The 16,004-nt window shown below is 42.7% G+C and overlaps 1 protein-coding gene across 1 annotated transcript; it reads right to left on the reverse strand.

Moving 5' to 3' along the window:
- Positions 1-1,472: 1,472 nt before the first annotated feature.
- Positions 1,473-15,129, reverse strand: LOC124029861 (septin-12-like; the record flags this gene model as incomplete). The annotated part of the gene is made up of 4 exons (XM_046341428.1): positions 1,473-1,838; positions 8,641-8,692; positions 12,287-12,383; positions 15,034-15,129. Coding segments are annotated over 4 exons (438 nt in total), but the record flags the coding sequence as incomplete, so codon positions are not given.
- Between the last annotated feature and the right edge of the window lie 875 nt (positions 15,130-16,004).

Consider the following 16,004-nt stretch of genomic DNA (forward strand, 5'->3'; position numbering starts at 1 on the left):
GGGAGGCTGTAGCTGTGTTAGCTACAGTATACTGTAGAATACAGGAGGCTGTAGTTGTGTTAGCTACAGTATACTGTAGAATACAGGAGGCTGTAGCTGTGTTAGCTACAGTATACTGTAGAATAGGCAGGAGGTACAGTATACTGTAGAAACGGAGGCTGTAGCTGTGTTAGCTGCCAGTATACTGTGTGAACGTGGAGGCTGTGGCTGTTTGGCTACAGTATACTGTAGAAACGGGAGGCTGTGAAGCTGTGTTAGCTACAGTATACTGTAGAATACAGGAGGCTGTAGCTGTGTTAGCTACAGTATACTGTAGAAACGGGAGGCTGTAGCTGTGTTAGCTACAGTATACTGTAGAAACGGGAGGCTGTAGCTGTGTTAGCTACAGTATACTGTAGAATACAGGAGGCTGTAGCTGTGTTAGCTACAGTATACTGTAGAAACGGGAGGCTGTAGCTGTGTTAGCTACAGTATACTGTAGAATACAGGAGGCTGTAGCTGTGTTAGCTACAGTATACTGTAGAATACAGGAGGCTGTAGCTGTGTTAGCTACAGTATACTGTAGAAACAGGAGGCTGTAGCTGTGTTAGCTACAGTATACTGTAGAAACGGGAGGCTGTAGCTGTGTTAGCTACAGTATACTGTAGAATACAGGAGGCTGTAGCTGTGTTAGCTACAGCCACATACTGTAAATCAGAGCTCCAGGAATACAGGTGATTCCAGTATTCTGAATTCCAGGGTAGTATGAGTGTAAACAATGATCCCGCATAAACATATATATTATGTATTGCAGAAACAACATTGTCTGAGCACATAACAAACCTCCTCCTCTCTCCCCCTCGCTGTTTTCATTTCTTTCTCCATCCCTCACTCTTCCCCACTCCATCCCTCACTCTCCCCCTCTCCATCCCTCACTCTTCTCCTCTCCATCCCTCACTCTCCCCTCTCCATCCCTCACTCTCCCCCTCTCCATCCCTCACTCTCCCCCTCTCCATCCCTCACTCTCCCCCTCTCCATCCCTCACTCTCCCCCTCTCCATCCCTCACTCTCCCCCTCTCCATCCCTCACTCTTCCCCTCTCCATCCCTCACTCTTCCCCTCTCCATCCCTCTCACTCTCCCCGTCTCCATCCCTCACTCCCCCCTCCATCCCTCACTTCCCCTCTCCATCCCTCACTCTCCCCCCTCTCCATCCCTCACTCTCCATCTCTCCATCCTCACTCTCCCCTCTCCATCCCTCACTCTTCTCCTCTCCATCCCTCACTCTCCCCCTCTCCATCCCTCACTCTCCCCTCTGTTTTTCTCTCCATGTATCTCTGCTCTTCCAGCCCTGTGTGACCCTGCTTCCAGGACATATAACTCATTCTGAGAAAATATATTCATATATGAAGTTTAAATGCATTTCTTATCAATAATGTCTTTTAGTAAAAACTCAATAAAAATGTTCAAAATCCAAGGTGTGGTGGCCACCGAAAACATCTCTCCTTTGTTTAAAAAAAAAGTTCCTCTTTCTTTCTTTCGCTCTCTTTCTCGTGTTCCGATTGGGGGAAACAGTCGACCAACAATTTTGCAGTCAAAACAGGAAACAGGAAGCTGTGAGCAGGAAGCTGGAGCTGCTGCTGTGTGCGACACACTCTGTGATCCCCCTCAGAGGTGGCTCTCTGATTCGCTCCTGTCCGAGGCTCCATTGGTTCCATTGGTTCCGTGGGTCCCGTTCTCCATTGGAAAGCAGGACAGGGCCAGACCGTGGACGGTCAGGTTACTCTCGTTCAGCCTCCTGACGCGGAATGTCTCATAGTGGATGTTGTGGGTCACGTCCTTCAGGTCCTGCAGGTGGGACCTTTCAGGAAACACAGACAAACGCAAAAACATTAATTTATTTGCATGTTTATTTATGTAAATAGGTTCAAATATATAATGTTGTAGACAAAAACACAAACAGCATCAGGGCAGATAGACAGCTGAACAACAGATGATTAAGGACAGACAGCTGATATGAAGGATGATGAAGGACAGACAGCTGATATGATGAAGGACAGACAGCTGATATGAAGGATGATGAAGGACAGACAGCTGATATGATGAAGGACAGACAGCTGATATGAAGGATGATGAAGGATAGACAGCTGATATGAAGGATGATGAAGGATAGACAGCTGATATGATGAAGGATAGACAGCTGATATGAAGGATGATGAAGGACAGACAGCTGATATGATGAAGGACAGACAGCTGATATGATGGATGATGAAGGATAGACATCTGATATGAAGGATGATGAAGGATAGACAGCTGATATGATGAAGGATAGACAGCTGATATGAAGGATGATGAAGGATAGACAGCTGATATGATGAAGGATAGACAGCTGATATGATGGATGATGAAGGACAGACAGCTGATATGATGAAGGATAGACAGCTGATATGATGAAGGATAGACAGCTGATATGGATGATGAAGGATAGACAGCTGATATGATGGATGATGAAGGACAGACAGCTGATATGATGAAGGATAGACAGCTGATATGATGAAGGATAGACAGCTGATATGATGGATGATGAAGAATAGACAGCTGATATGATGAAGGACAGACAGCTGATATGATGAAGGATAGACAGCTGATATGATGAAGGATAGACAGCTGATATGATGAAGGATAGACAGCTGATATGATGAAGGATAGACAGCTGATATGATGAAAGATAGACAGCTGATATGATGGATGATGAAGGACAGACAGCTGATATGATGAAGGATAGACAGCTGATATGATGAAAGATAGACAGCTGATATGATGGATGATGAAGGATAGACAGCTGATATGATGGATGATGAAGGACAGACAGCTGAATGATGGATGATGAAGGACAGACAGCTGATATGATGGATGATGAAGGACAGACAGCTGATATGATGGATGATGAAGGACAGACAGCTGATATGATGGATGATGAAGGACAGACAGCTGATATGATGGATGATGAAGGACAGACAGCTGATATGAAGGATGATGAAGGACAGACAGCTGATATGAAGGATGATGAAGGATAGACAGCTGATATGATGAAGGACAGACAGCTGATATGATGGATGATGAAGGACAGACAGCTGATATGAAGGATGATGAAGGATAGACAGCTGATATGATGAAGGACAGACAGCTGATATGAAGGATGATGAAGGACAGACAGCTGATATGATGAAGGACAGACAGCTGATATGATGGATGATGAAGGATAGACAGCTGATATAATGGATGATGAAGGACAGACAGCTGATATAATGGATGATGAAGGATAGACAGCTGATATGATGGATGATGAAGGACAGACAGCTGATATGATGGATGATGAAGGACAGACAGCTGATATAATGGATGATGAAGGATAGACAGCTGATATGATGAAGGACAGACAGCTGATATGATGGATGATGAAGAATAGACAGCTTATATGATGAAGGACAAACAGCTGATATGATGAAGGGTAGACAGCTGATATGATGGATGATGAAGAATAGACAGCTGATATGAAGGATGATGAAGGACAGACAGCTGATATTATGAAGGACAGACAGCTGATATGAAGGATGATGAAGGACAAACAGCTGATATGAAGGATGATGAAGGATAGACAGCTGATATGATGAAGGATAGACAGCTGATATGAAGGATGATGAAGGACAGACAGCTGATATGATGGATGATGGACAGACAGCTGATATGATGGATGATGAAGGATAGACAGCTGATATGATGAAGGACAAACAGCTGATATGATGAAGGGTAGACAGCTGATATGATGGATGATGAAGGACAGACAGCTGATATGATGAAGGATAGACAGTTGATATGAAGGATGATGAAGGACAGACAGCTGATATGATGAAGGATAGACAGCTGATATGATGAAGGATAGACAGCTGATATGGATGATGAAGGATAGACAGCTGATATGATGGATGATGAAGGACAGACAGCTGATATGATGAAGGATAGACAGCTGATATGATGAAGGATAGACAGCTGATATGATGGATGATGAAGAATAGACAGCTGATATGATGAAGGACAGACAGCTGATATGATGAAGGATAGACAGCTGATATGATGAAGGATAGACAGCTGATATGATGAAGAATAGACAGCTGATATGATGAAGGATAGACAGCTGATATGATGAAGGATAGACAGCTGATATGATGAAGGATAGACAGCTGATATGATGAAGGATAGACAGCTGATATGATGAAGGATAGACAGCTGATATGATGAAAGATAGACAGCTGATATGATGGATGATGAAGGACAGACAGCTGATATGATGATAGACAGCTGATATGATGAAAGATAGACAGCTGATATGATGGATGATGAAGGATAGACAGCTGATATGATGGATGATGAAGGACAGACAGCTGAATGATGGATGATGAAGGACAGACAGCTGATATGATGGATGATGAAGGACAGACAGCTGATATGATGGATGATGAAGGACAGACAGCTGATATGATGGATGATGAAGGACAGACAGCTGATATGATGGATGATGAAGGACAGACAGCTGATATGATGGATGATGAAGGACAGACAGCTGATATGAAGGATGATGAAGGACAGACAGCTGATATGAAGGATGATGAAGGATAGACAGCTGATATGATGAAGGACAGACAGCTGATATGATGGATGATGAAGGATAGACAGCTGATATGATGAAGGACAGACAGCTGATATGAAGGATGATGAAGGACAGACAGCTGATATGATGAAGGACAGACAGCTGATATGATGGATGATGAAGGATAGACAGCTGATATAATGGATGATGAAGAACAGACAGCTGATATAATGGATGATGAAGGATAGACAGCTGATATGATGGATGATGAAGGACAGACAGCTGATATGATGGATGATGAAGGACAGACAGCTGCTATAATGGATGATGAAGGATAGACAGCTGATATGATGAAGGACAGACAGCTGATATGATGGATGATGAAGAATAGACAGCTTATATGATGAAGGACAAACAGCTGATATGATGAAGGGTAGACAGCTGATATGATGGATGATGAAGGATAGACAGCTGATATGAAGGATGATGAAGGACAGACAGCTGATATGATGAAGGACAGACAGCTGATATGAAGGATGATGAAGGACAAACAGCTGATATGAAGGATGATGAAGGATAAACAGCTGATATGATGAAGGATAGACAGCTGATATGAAGGATGATGAAGGACAGACAGCTGATATGATGGATGATGGACAGACAGCTGATATGATGGATGATGAAGGATAGACAGCTGATATGATGAAGGACAAACAGCTGATATGATGAAGGGTAGACAGCTGATATGATGGATGATGAAGGACAGACAGCTGATATGATGAAGGATAGACAGCTGATATGATGAAGGATAGACAGCTGATATGAAGGATGATGAAGGATAGACAGCTGATATGATGAAGGACAGACAGCTGATATGATGGATGATGAAGGATAGACAGCTGATATAATGGATGATGAAGGACAGACAGCTGATATAATGGATGATGAAGGATAGACAGCTGATATGATGGATGATGAAGGACAGACAGCTGATATGATGGATGATGAAGGACAGACAGCTGATATAATGGATGATGAAGGATAGACAGCTGATATGATGAAGGACAGACAGCTGATATGATGGATGATGAAGAATAGACAGCTTATATGATGAAGGACAAACAGCTGATATGATGAAGGGTAGACAGCTGATATGATGGATGATGAAGAATAGACAGCTGATATGAAGGATGATGAAGGACAGACAGCTGATATGATGAAGGACAGACAGCTGATATGAAGGATGATGAAGGACAAACAGCTGATATGAAGGATGATGAAGGATAAACAGCTGATATGATGAAGGATAGACAGCTGATATGAAGGATGATGAAGGACAGACAGCTGATATGATGGATGATGGACAGACAGCTGATATGATGGATGATGAAGGATAGACAGCTGATATGATGAAGGACAAACAGCTGATATGATGAAGGGTAGACAGCTGATATGATGGATGATGAAGGACAGACAGCTGATATGATGAAGGATAGACAGTTGATATGAAGGATGATGAAGGACAGACAGCTGATATGATGAAGGATAGACAGCTGATATGATGAAGGATAGACAGCTGATATGGATGATGAAGGATAGACAGCTGATATGATGGATGATGAAGGACAGACAGCTGATATGATGAAGGATAGACAGCTGATATGATGAAGGATAGACAGCTGATATGATGGATGATGAAGAATAGACAGCTGATATGATGAAGGACAGACAGCTGATATGATGAAGGATAGACAGCTGATATGATGAAGGATAGACAGCTGATATGATGAAGAATAGACAGCTGATATGATGAAGGATAGACAGCTGATATGATGAAGGATAGACAGCTGATATGATGAAGGATAGACAGCTGATATGATGAAGGATAGACAGCTGATATGATGAAAGATAGACAGCTGATATGATGGATGATGAAGGACAGACAGCTGATATGATGAAGGATAGACAGCTGATATGATGGATGATGAAGGATAGACAGCTGATATGATGGATGATGAAGGACAGACAGCTGATATGATGAAAGATAGACAGCTGATATGATGGATGATGAAGGATAGACAGCTGATATGATGGATGATGAAGGACAGACAGCTGAATGATGGATGATGAAGGACAGACAGCTGATATAATGGATGATGAAGGACAGACAGCTGATATGATGGATGATGAAGGACAGACAGCTGATATGATGGATGATGAAGGACAGACAGCTGATATGATGGATGATGAAGGACAGACAGCTGAATGATGGATGATGAAGGACAGACAGCTGATATGATGGATGATGAAGGACAGACAGCTGATATGATGGATGATGAAGGACAGACAGCTGATATGATGGATGATGAAGGACAGACAGCTGATATGATGGATGATGAAGGACAGACAGCTGATATGAAGGATGATGAAGGACAGACAGCTGATATGAAGGATGATGAAGGATAGACAGCTGATATGATGAAGGACAGACAGCTGATATGAAGGATGATGAAGGATAGACAGCTGATATGATGAAGGACAGACAGCTGATATGATGGATGATGAAGGACAGACAGCTGATATGAAGGATGATGAAGGACAGACAGCTGATATGAAGGATGATGAAGGATAGACAGCTGATATGATGAAGGACAGACAGCTGATATGATGGATGATGAAGGATAGACAGCTGATATGATGAAGGACAAACAGCTGATATGATGGATGATGAAGGGTAGACAGCTGATATGATGGATGATGAAGGACAGACAGCTGATATGATGAAGGATAGACAGTTGATATGAAGGATGATGAAGGACAGACAGCTGATATGATGAAGGATAGACAGCTGATATGATGAAGGACAGACAGCTGATATGATGGATGATGAAGGATAGACAGCTGATATGATGAAGGACAAACAGCTGATATGATGGATGATGAAGGACAGACAGCTGATATGATGGATGATGAAGAATAGACAGCTGATCAACAGATGATGGAGGCCTGGACCTCTAGACCACCCCAGGCAGCATGTGGTCCAGAGGCAGAGGCCTGGACCTCTAGACCACCCCAGGCAGCATGTGGTCCAGAGGCAGAGGCCTGGACCTCTAGACCACCCCAGGCAGCATGTGGTCCAGAGGCAGAGGCCTTGACCTCTAGACCACCCCAGGCAGCATGCGGTCCAGAGGCAGAGGCCTGGACCTCTAGACCACCCCAGGCAGCATGCGGTCCAGAGGCAGAGGCCTGGACCTCTAGACCACCCCAGGCAGCATGTGGTCCAGAGGCAGAGGCCTGGACCTCTAGACCACCCCAGGCAGCATGCGGTCCAGAGGCAGAGGCCTGGACCTCTAGACCACCCCAGGCAGCATGTGGTCCAGAGGCAGAGGCCTGGACCTCTAGACCACCCCAGGCAGCATGCGGTCCAGAGGCAGAGGCCTGGACCTCTAGACCACCCCAGGCAGCATGTGGTCCAGAGGCAGAGGCCTGGACCTCTAGACCACCCCAGGCAGCATGCGGTCCAGAGGCAGAGGCCTTGACCTCTAGACCACCCCAGGCAGCATGCGGTCCAGAGGCAGAGGCCTGGACCTCTAGACCACCCCAGGCAGCATGCGGTCCAGAGGCAGAGGCCTGGACCTCTAGACCACCCCAGGCAGCATGTGGTCCAGAGGCAGAGGCCTGGACCTCTAGACCACCCCAGGCAGCATGTGGTCCAGAGGCAGAGGCCTTGACCTCTAGACCACATGCTGCCTGGGGTGGTCCAGAGGCAGAGGCCTGGACCTCTAGACCACCCCAGGCAGCATGTGGTCCATAGGCAGAGGCCTGGACCTCTAGACCACCCCAGGCAGCATGTGGTCCAGAGGCAGAGGCCTGGAGCTCTAGACCACCCCAGGCAGCATGCGGTCCAGAGGCAGAGGCCTGGACCTCTAGACCACCCCAGGCAGCATGCGGTCCAGAGGCAGAGGCCTGGACCTCTAGACCACCCCAGGCAGGTGTACGTGTAACTGGAACTCACCTAATCAGCAGATCTCTCAAGTTGGTAAACTCACAATGTGCCACGTTTTCAACTATGGACATACAGAATAGAACAGACTGATTAAAACAGGTTCAAATCAGTCATTGCACCACATCCATGGAACACCAGCCCTTTGTCTCTCTCTCTCTCTCTCTCTCTCTCTCTCTCTCTCTCTCTCTCTCTCTCTCTCTCTCTCTCTCTCTCTCTCTCTCTCTCTCTCTCTCTCTCTCTTCTCTCTCTCTCTCTCTCTCTCTCTCTCTCTCTCTCTCTCTCTCTCTCTCTCTCTCTCTCTCTCTCTCTCTCTCTCTCTCTCTCTCTCAACACGTGTCTGCTTCCTGCTCTGCAACTTCCTCATTACTAACAGTAGAGGGCAGTGAAGCACATGACTCCAGATTGAAACTGTATTGGGATATGATTTTTTATTTAACCTGGCCTGTCAGTTAAGAACCAGTTCTTATTTAATAATGCACATTATTACTATTAATACTACTCATATGTATATTACTACTACTACTACTACTCATTATGTATATTATTATTACTACTACTACTCATTATGTATATTATTATTACTACTACTACTCATTATGTATATTATTATTACTACTACTCATTATGTATATTATTATTACTACTACTACTCATTATGTATATTATTACTACTACTACTACTCATTATGTATATTACTACTACTACTACTCATTATGTATATTACTACTACTACTACTACTCATTATGTATATTATTACTACTACTACTCATTATGTATATTATTACTACTACTACTACTACTCATTATGTATATTATTATTACTACTACTACTCATTATGTATATTATTACTACTACTACTACTCATTATGTATATTATTATTACTACTACTACTACTCATTATGTATATTATTACTACTACTACTACTCATTATGTATATTATTATTACTACTACTACTACTCATTATGTATATTATTATTACTACTACTACTCATTATGTATATTATTACTACTACTACTACTCATTATGTATATTATTATTACTACTACTACTACTCATTATGTATATTATTATTACTACTACTACTCATTATGTATATTATTACTACTACTACTACTCATTATGTATATTATTATTACTACTACTACTCATTATGTATATTATTACTACTACTACTACTCATTATGTATATTATTATTACTACTACTACTCATTATGTATATTATTATTACTACTACTACTCATTATGTATATTATTACTACTACTACTACTCATTATGTATATTATTATTACTACTACTACTCATTATGTATATTATTACTACTACTACTACTCATTATGTATATTATTATTACTACTACTACTCATTATGTATATTATTATTACTACTACTCATTATGTATATTACTACTACTACTACTACTCATTATGTATATTATTACTACTACTACTACTCATTATGTATATTATTATTACTACTACTTATTATGTATATTATTACTACTACTACTACTCATTATGTATATTATTATTACTACTACTACTCATTATGTATATTATTATTACTACTACTCATTATGTATATTATTATTACTACTACTACTCATTATGTATATTATTATTACTACTACTACTCATTATGTATATTGTTACTACTACTACTCATTATGCATATTATTATTACTACTACTACTCATTATGTATATTATTATTACTACTACTACTCATTATGTATATTATTACTACTACTACTCATTATGTATATTATTATTACTACTACTACTCATTATGTATATTATTATTACTACTACTACTCATTATGTATATTGTTACTACTACTACTCATTATGTATATTATTATTACTACTACTCATTATGTATATTGTTACTACTACTACTCATTATGTATATTATTATTACTACTACTCATAATGCATATTATTATTATTATTACTACTACTACTCATTATGCATATTATTATTACTACTACTCATTATGCATATTATTACTACTATTACTACTCATTATGCATATTATTACTACTACTACTCATTATGCATATTATTATCACTACTACTCATTATGCATATTATTACTACTATTACTACTCATTATGCATATTATTATTACTACTACTCATAATGCATATTATTATTATTATTACTACTACTACTCATTATGTATATTATTATTACTACTACTCATTATGCACATTATTACTACTACTACTACTACTCATTATGTATATTATTATTACCACTACTCATTATGCATATTATTATTACTACTACTAATTATGCATATTATTACTATTACTACTCATTATGTATATTATTATTACTACTACTCATTATGCACATTATTACTACTACTATTACTACTCATTATGTATATTATTATCACTACTACTACTCATTATGCATATTATTATTACTACTACTACTCATTATGCATATTATTACTACTACTACTCATTATGCATATTATTACTATTACTACTCATTATGTATATTATTATTATTATTATTACTACTACTCATTATGCATATTATTACTATTACTACTCATTATGTATATTATTATTATTATTACTACTACTAATTATGCATATTATTACTATTACTACTCATTATGTATATTATTATTACTACTACTCATTATGCACATTATTACTACTACTACTACTACTCATTATGTATATTATTATTACCACTACTCATTATGCATATTATTATTACTACTACTACTACTCATTATGCATATTATTATTACTACTACTACTCATTATGCACATTATTACTACTACTACTACTACTCATTATGCGTATTATTATTATTATTACTACTACTCATTATGCATATTATAATTACTACTACTACTCATTATGCATATTATTACCACTACTCATTATGCATATTATAATTACTACTACTACTACTCATTATGCATATTATTATTATTACTACTCATTATGCATATTATTATTACTACTACTACTACTCATTATGTATATTATTATTACTACTACTACTACTCATTATGCATATTATTATTACTACTACTACTACTCATTATGCATATTATTATTACTATTACTACTTATTATGCATATTATTACTACTACTACTACTCATTATGCATATTATTATTACTACTACTACTACTCATTATGCATATTATTATTACTATTACTACTCATTATGCATATTATTATTACTACTACTCATTATGCATATTATTATTACTACTACTACTCATTATGTATATTATTACTACTACTACTCATTATGCATATTATTACTACTACTACTCATTATGCATATTATTACTACTACTACTACTACTCATAATGCATATTATTATTACTACTACTCATTATGCATATTATTATTACTACTACTCATTATGCATATTATTATTACTACTACTCATTATGCATATTATTATTACTACTCATTATGCATATTATTATTACTACTGATTATGCAAATTATTATCACTACTACTCATTGTGCATATTATTATTATTACTACTACTTATTATGCACATTATTATAATTACTACTACTACTCATTATGCATATTATTACTAGTAATGTAAACACACCCTCCCCTATGATAATGTATTGATAATGTAAACACACTCACCCTCTATGATGCCCCATTTGGTTTTCCTGCCCAGGACCTTGTTCCCGTTTACCTGGTGCTCCTTGTCTGTCCCCACCACCGCAAACGGAATGTTTTCCTGCACACAGAATACAAGGAGAGGGTGAAGGTAAGAGGGGAGTACCAGGAGAGGACCAGACAGGGGAAAGGTAAGAGGGGAGTACCAGGAGAGGACCAGGAGAGGGGAAAGGTAAGAGGGGAGTACCAGGAGAGGGCCAGACAGGGGAAAGGCAAGAGGGGAGTACCAGGAGAGGAATACCAGGAGAGGAGTACCAGGAGAGGAGTACCAGGAGAGGACCAGGAGAGGGGAAAGGTAAGAGGGGAGTACCAGGAGAGGACCAGGAGAGGACCAGACAGGGGAAAGGTAAGAGAGGAGTACCAGGAGAGGACCAGACAGGGGAAAGGTAAGAGGGGAGTACCAGGAGAGGACCAGGAGAGGGAAAGGTAAGAGGGGGAGTACCAGGAGAGGACCAGACAGGGGAAAGGTAAGAGAGGAGTACCAGGAGAGGACCAGGAGAGGACCAGGAGAGGGGAAAGGTAAGAGGGGAGTACCAGGAGAGGACCAGGAGAGGGGAAAGGTAAGAGGGGAGTACCAGGAGAGGACCAGGAGAGGGGAAAGGTAAGAGGGGAGTACCAGGAGAGGACCAGACAGGGGAAAGGTAAGAGAGGAGGACCAGGAGAGGGGAAAGGTAAGAGAGGAGTACCAGGAGAGGACCAGGAGAGGGGAAAGGTAAGAGGGGAGTACCAGGAGAGGAATACCAGGAGAGGAGTACCAGGAGAGGAGTACCAGGAGAGGACCAGGAGAGGGGAAAGGTAAGAGGGGAGTACCAGGAGAGGACCAGACAGGGGAAAGGTAAGAGGGGAGTACCAGGAGAGGACCAGGAGAGGGGAAAGGTAAGAGGGGAGTACCAGGAGAGGACCAGGAGAGGGGAAAGGTAAGAGAGGAGGACCAGGAGAGGGTGAAGGTAAGAGGAGTACCAGGAGAGGGTGAAGGTAAGAGAGAAGTACCAGGAGAGGACCAGGAGAGGACCAGACAGGGGAAAGGTAGAGAGGAGTACCAGGAGAGGACCAGGAGAGGGGAAAGGTAAGAGAGGAGTACCGGGAGAGGGTGAAGGTAAGAGGAGTACCAGGAGAGGGTGAAGGTAAGAGAGAAGTACCAGGAGAGGACCAGGAGAGGACCAGACAGGGGAAAGGTAAGAGAGGAGTACCAGGAGAGGACCAGACAGGGGAAAGGTAAGGGGAGTACCAGGAGAGGACCAGGAGAGGGGAAAGGTAAGAGGGGAGTACCAGGAGAGGACCAGGAGAGGGAAAGGTAAGAGGGGAGTACCAGGAGAGGACCAGACAGGGGAAAGGCAGAAGGGGAGTACCAGGAGAGGAATACCAGGAGAGGAATACCAGGAGAGGACCAGACAGGGGAAAGGTAAGAGAGGAGTACCAGGAGAGGAGTACCAGGACAGGAGTACCAGGAGAGGAGGACCAGGAGAGGAGGACCAGGAGAGGACCAGACAGGGGAAAGGTAAGAGGGGAGTACCAGGAGAGGAGTACCAGGAGAGGAGTACCAGGAGAGGAGGACCAGGAGAGGAGGACCAGGAGAGGACCAGACAGGGGAAAGGTAAGATAGGAGGACCAGGAGAGGAGTATCAGGAGAGGAGGACCAGGAGAGGAGTACCAGGAGAGGAGGACCAGGAGAGGAGTATCAGGAGAGGAGGACCAGGAGAGGAGGACCAGGAGAGGAGGACCAGGAGAGGAGGACCAGGAGAGGAGTATCAGGAGAGGACCAGAAGAGGAGGACCAGGAGAGGAGGACCAGGAGAGGAGGACCAGGAGAGGAGGACCAGGAGAAGAGGACCAGGAGAAGAGGACCAGGAGAGGAGGACCAGGAGAGGAGGACCAGGAGAGGAGGACCAGGAGAGGAGTATCAGGAGAGGAGTATCAGGAGAGGACCAGAAGAGGAGGACCAGGAGAGGAGGACCAGGAGAGGAGGACCAGGAGAGGAGTATCAGGAGAGGACCAGAAGAGGAGGACCAGGAGAGGACCAGGAGAGGAGGACCAGGAGAGGAGGACCAGGAGAGGAGTACCAGGAGAGGAGTATCAGGAGAGGAGGACCAGGAGAGGACCAGGAGAGGAGTTGACACCAAACGCTGGTCCTAGATCTATACTGTAATGTGCTTTGGCCAGTGAGTGCCTTTGACTATCGCTGCCAAACTGCTTACAAGTGTGACTTGTAAAATGTGTGTGTGTGTGTGTGTGTGTGTGTGTGTGTGTGTGTGTGTGTGTGTGTGTGTGTGTGTGTGTGTGTGCGTTAGTGCGCGCACGCTGGTGTGTGTGTGGATACGTGCGCACATGGTTGAATGTTTGTGTGTTTGCGTGTGAATTCCTGCACGAATGCTTGTATGTGCGTCTGTGTGTGTGTCTGTGTCTGTGTGTGTGTGTCTGTGTCTGTGTCTGTGTCTGTGTGTGTGTGTGTGTGTGTGTGTGTGTGTGTGTGTGTGTGTGTGTGTGTGTGTGTGTGTGTGTGTGTGTGTGTGTGTGTGTGTGTGTGTGTGTGTGTGTGTGTGTGTGTGTGTGTGTGTGTGTGTGTGTGTGTGTGTGTGTGTCTGTGTGTGTGTGTGTGTGTGTGTGTGTGTGTGTCTGTGTGTGTGTCTGTGTGTGTGTGTGTGTGTGTGTCTGTGTGTCTGTGTGTGTGTGTGTGTGTGTGTGTGTGTGTGTGTGTGTGTGTGTGTGTCTCACCCTGATCTTGTCGTTGAGTATCCTGTCCTCTGGATCTTCGTCGTACTCCGTCTGAGGGTAGACTCGGATCCCATTGGCCTTCAGGTCCTGTCTTATCTACAGGGGTCAGATGGCAGGGGTTACAGGGGTCATTCAGAGGTCATGAGGTCAACATGATGACACAGATGTGTACATGCTACTATTGTGTACGAGTGTCCCTGTTCCTGGAGAACCACCCTCCTGTAAGGTTTTAACTCCAACCCTGTTCCTAGAGAGACACCTTCCTGTAGGTTTTAACTCCAACCCTGTTCCTGGAGAGACACCTCCTGTAGGTTTTAACTCCAACCCTGTTCTGGAGAGCTACCCTCCTGTAGGTTAGAACTCCAACCCTGTTCCTGGAGAGCTACCCTCCTGCAGGTTTACACTCCAACCCTGTTCCTGAAGAGATACCCTCCTGTAGGTTTTAACTCCAACCCTGTTCCTGAAGAGCTACCCTCCTGTAGAGTTTTAACTCCAACCCTGTTCCCGAAAAGATACCCTCCTGTAGGTTTAACTCCAACCCTGTTCCTGAAGCTACCCTCCCTGTAGGTTTTACACGGAGCTCTCTTACCCTGTTCCTGGAGAGCTACCCTCCTGTGGTTTTAAATCAACCTGTTCCTGGGGAGCTACCCTCCTGTAGGTTACACTCCAACCCTGTTCCTCGGGAGCTACCCCCCTGTTAGTTTCCCAGTAACTCCAACCCCTGTTCCTGGAGAGCTACAGTCCTGTGGTTTACACTCCAACCCTGTTCCTGGGAGCTACAGTCCTGTAGGTTTAACTCCAACCTGTTCCTGGAGAGCTACAGTCCTGTGGGGTTTACACACTCAACCCTGTTCTGGAGAGCTACAGTCCTGTAGGTTTGCTCAACCCTATTTTCTGGAGAGCTACCCTCCTGTAGGTTTTATCTCCAACCCTGTTCAGGAGCTATTGCCCACTCAATGTGAAACAGAATA

This window comes from Oncorhynchus gorbuscha, unplaced genomic scaffold, assembly GCF_021184085.1.
Source record: "Oncorhynchus gorbuscha isolate QuinsamMale2020 ecotype Even-year unplaced genomic scaffold, OgorEven_v1.0 Un_scaffold_7960, whole genome shotgun sequence".
In the NCBI taxonomy this organism is placed as follows: Eukaryota; Metazoa; Chordata; class Actinopteri; order Salmoniformes; family Salmonidae; genus Oncorhynchus; species Oncorhynchus gorbuscha.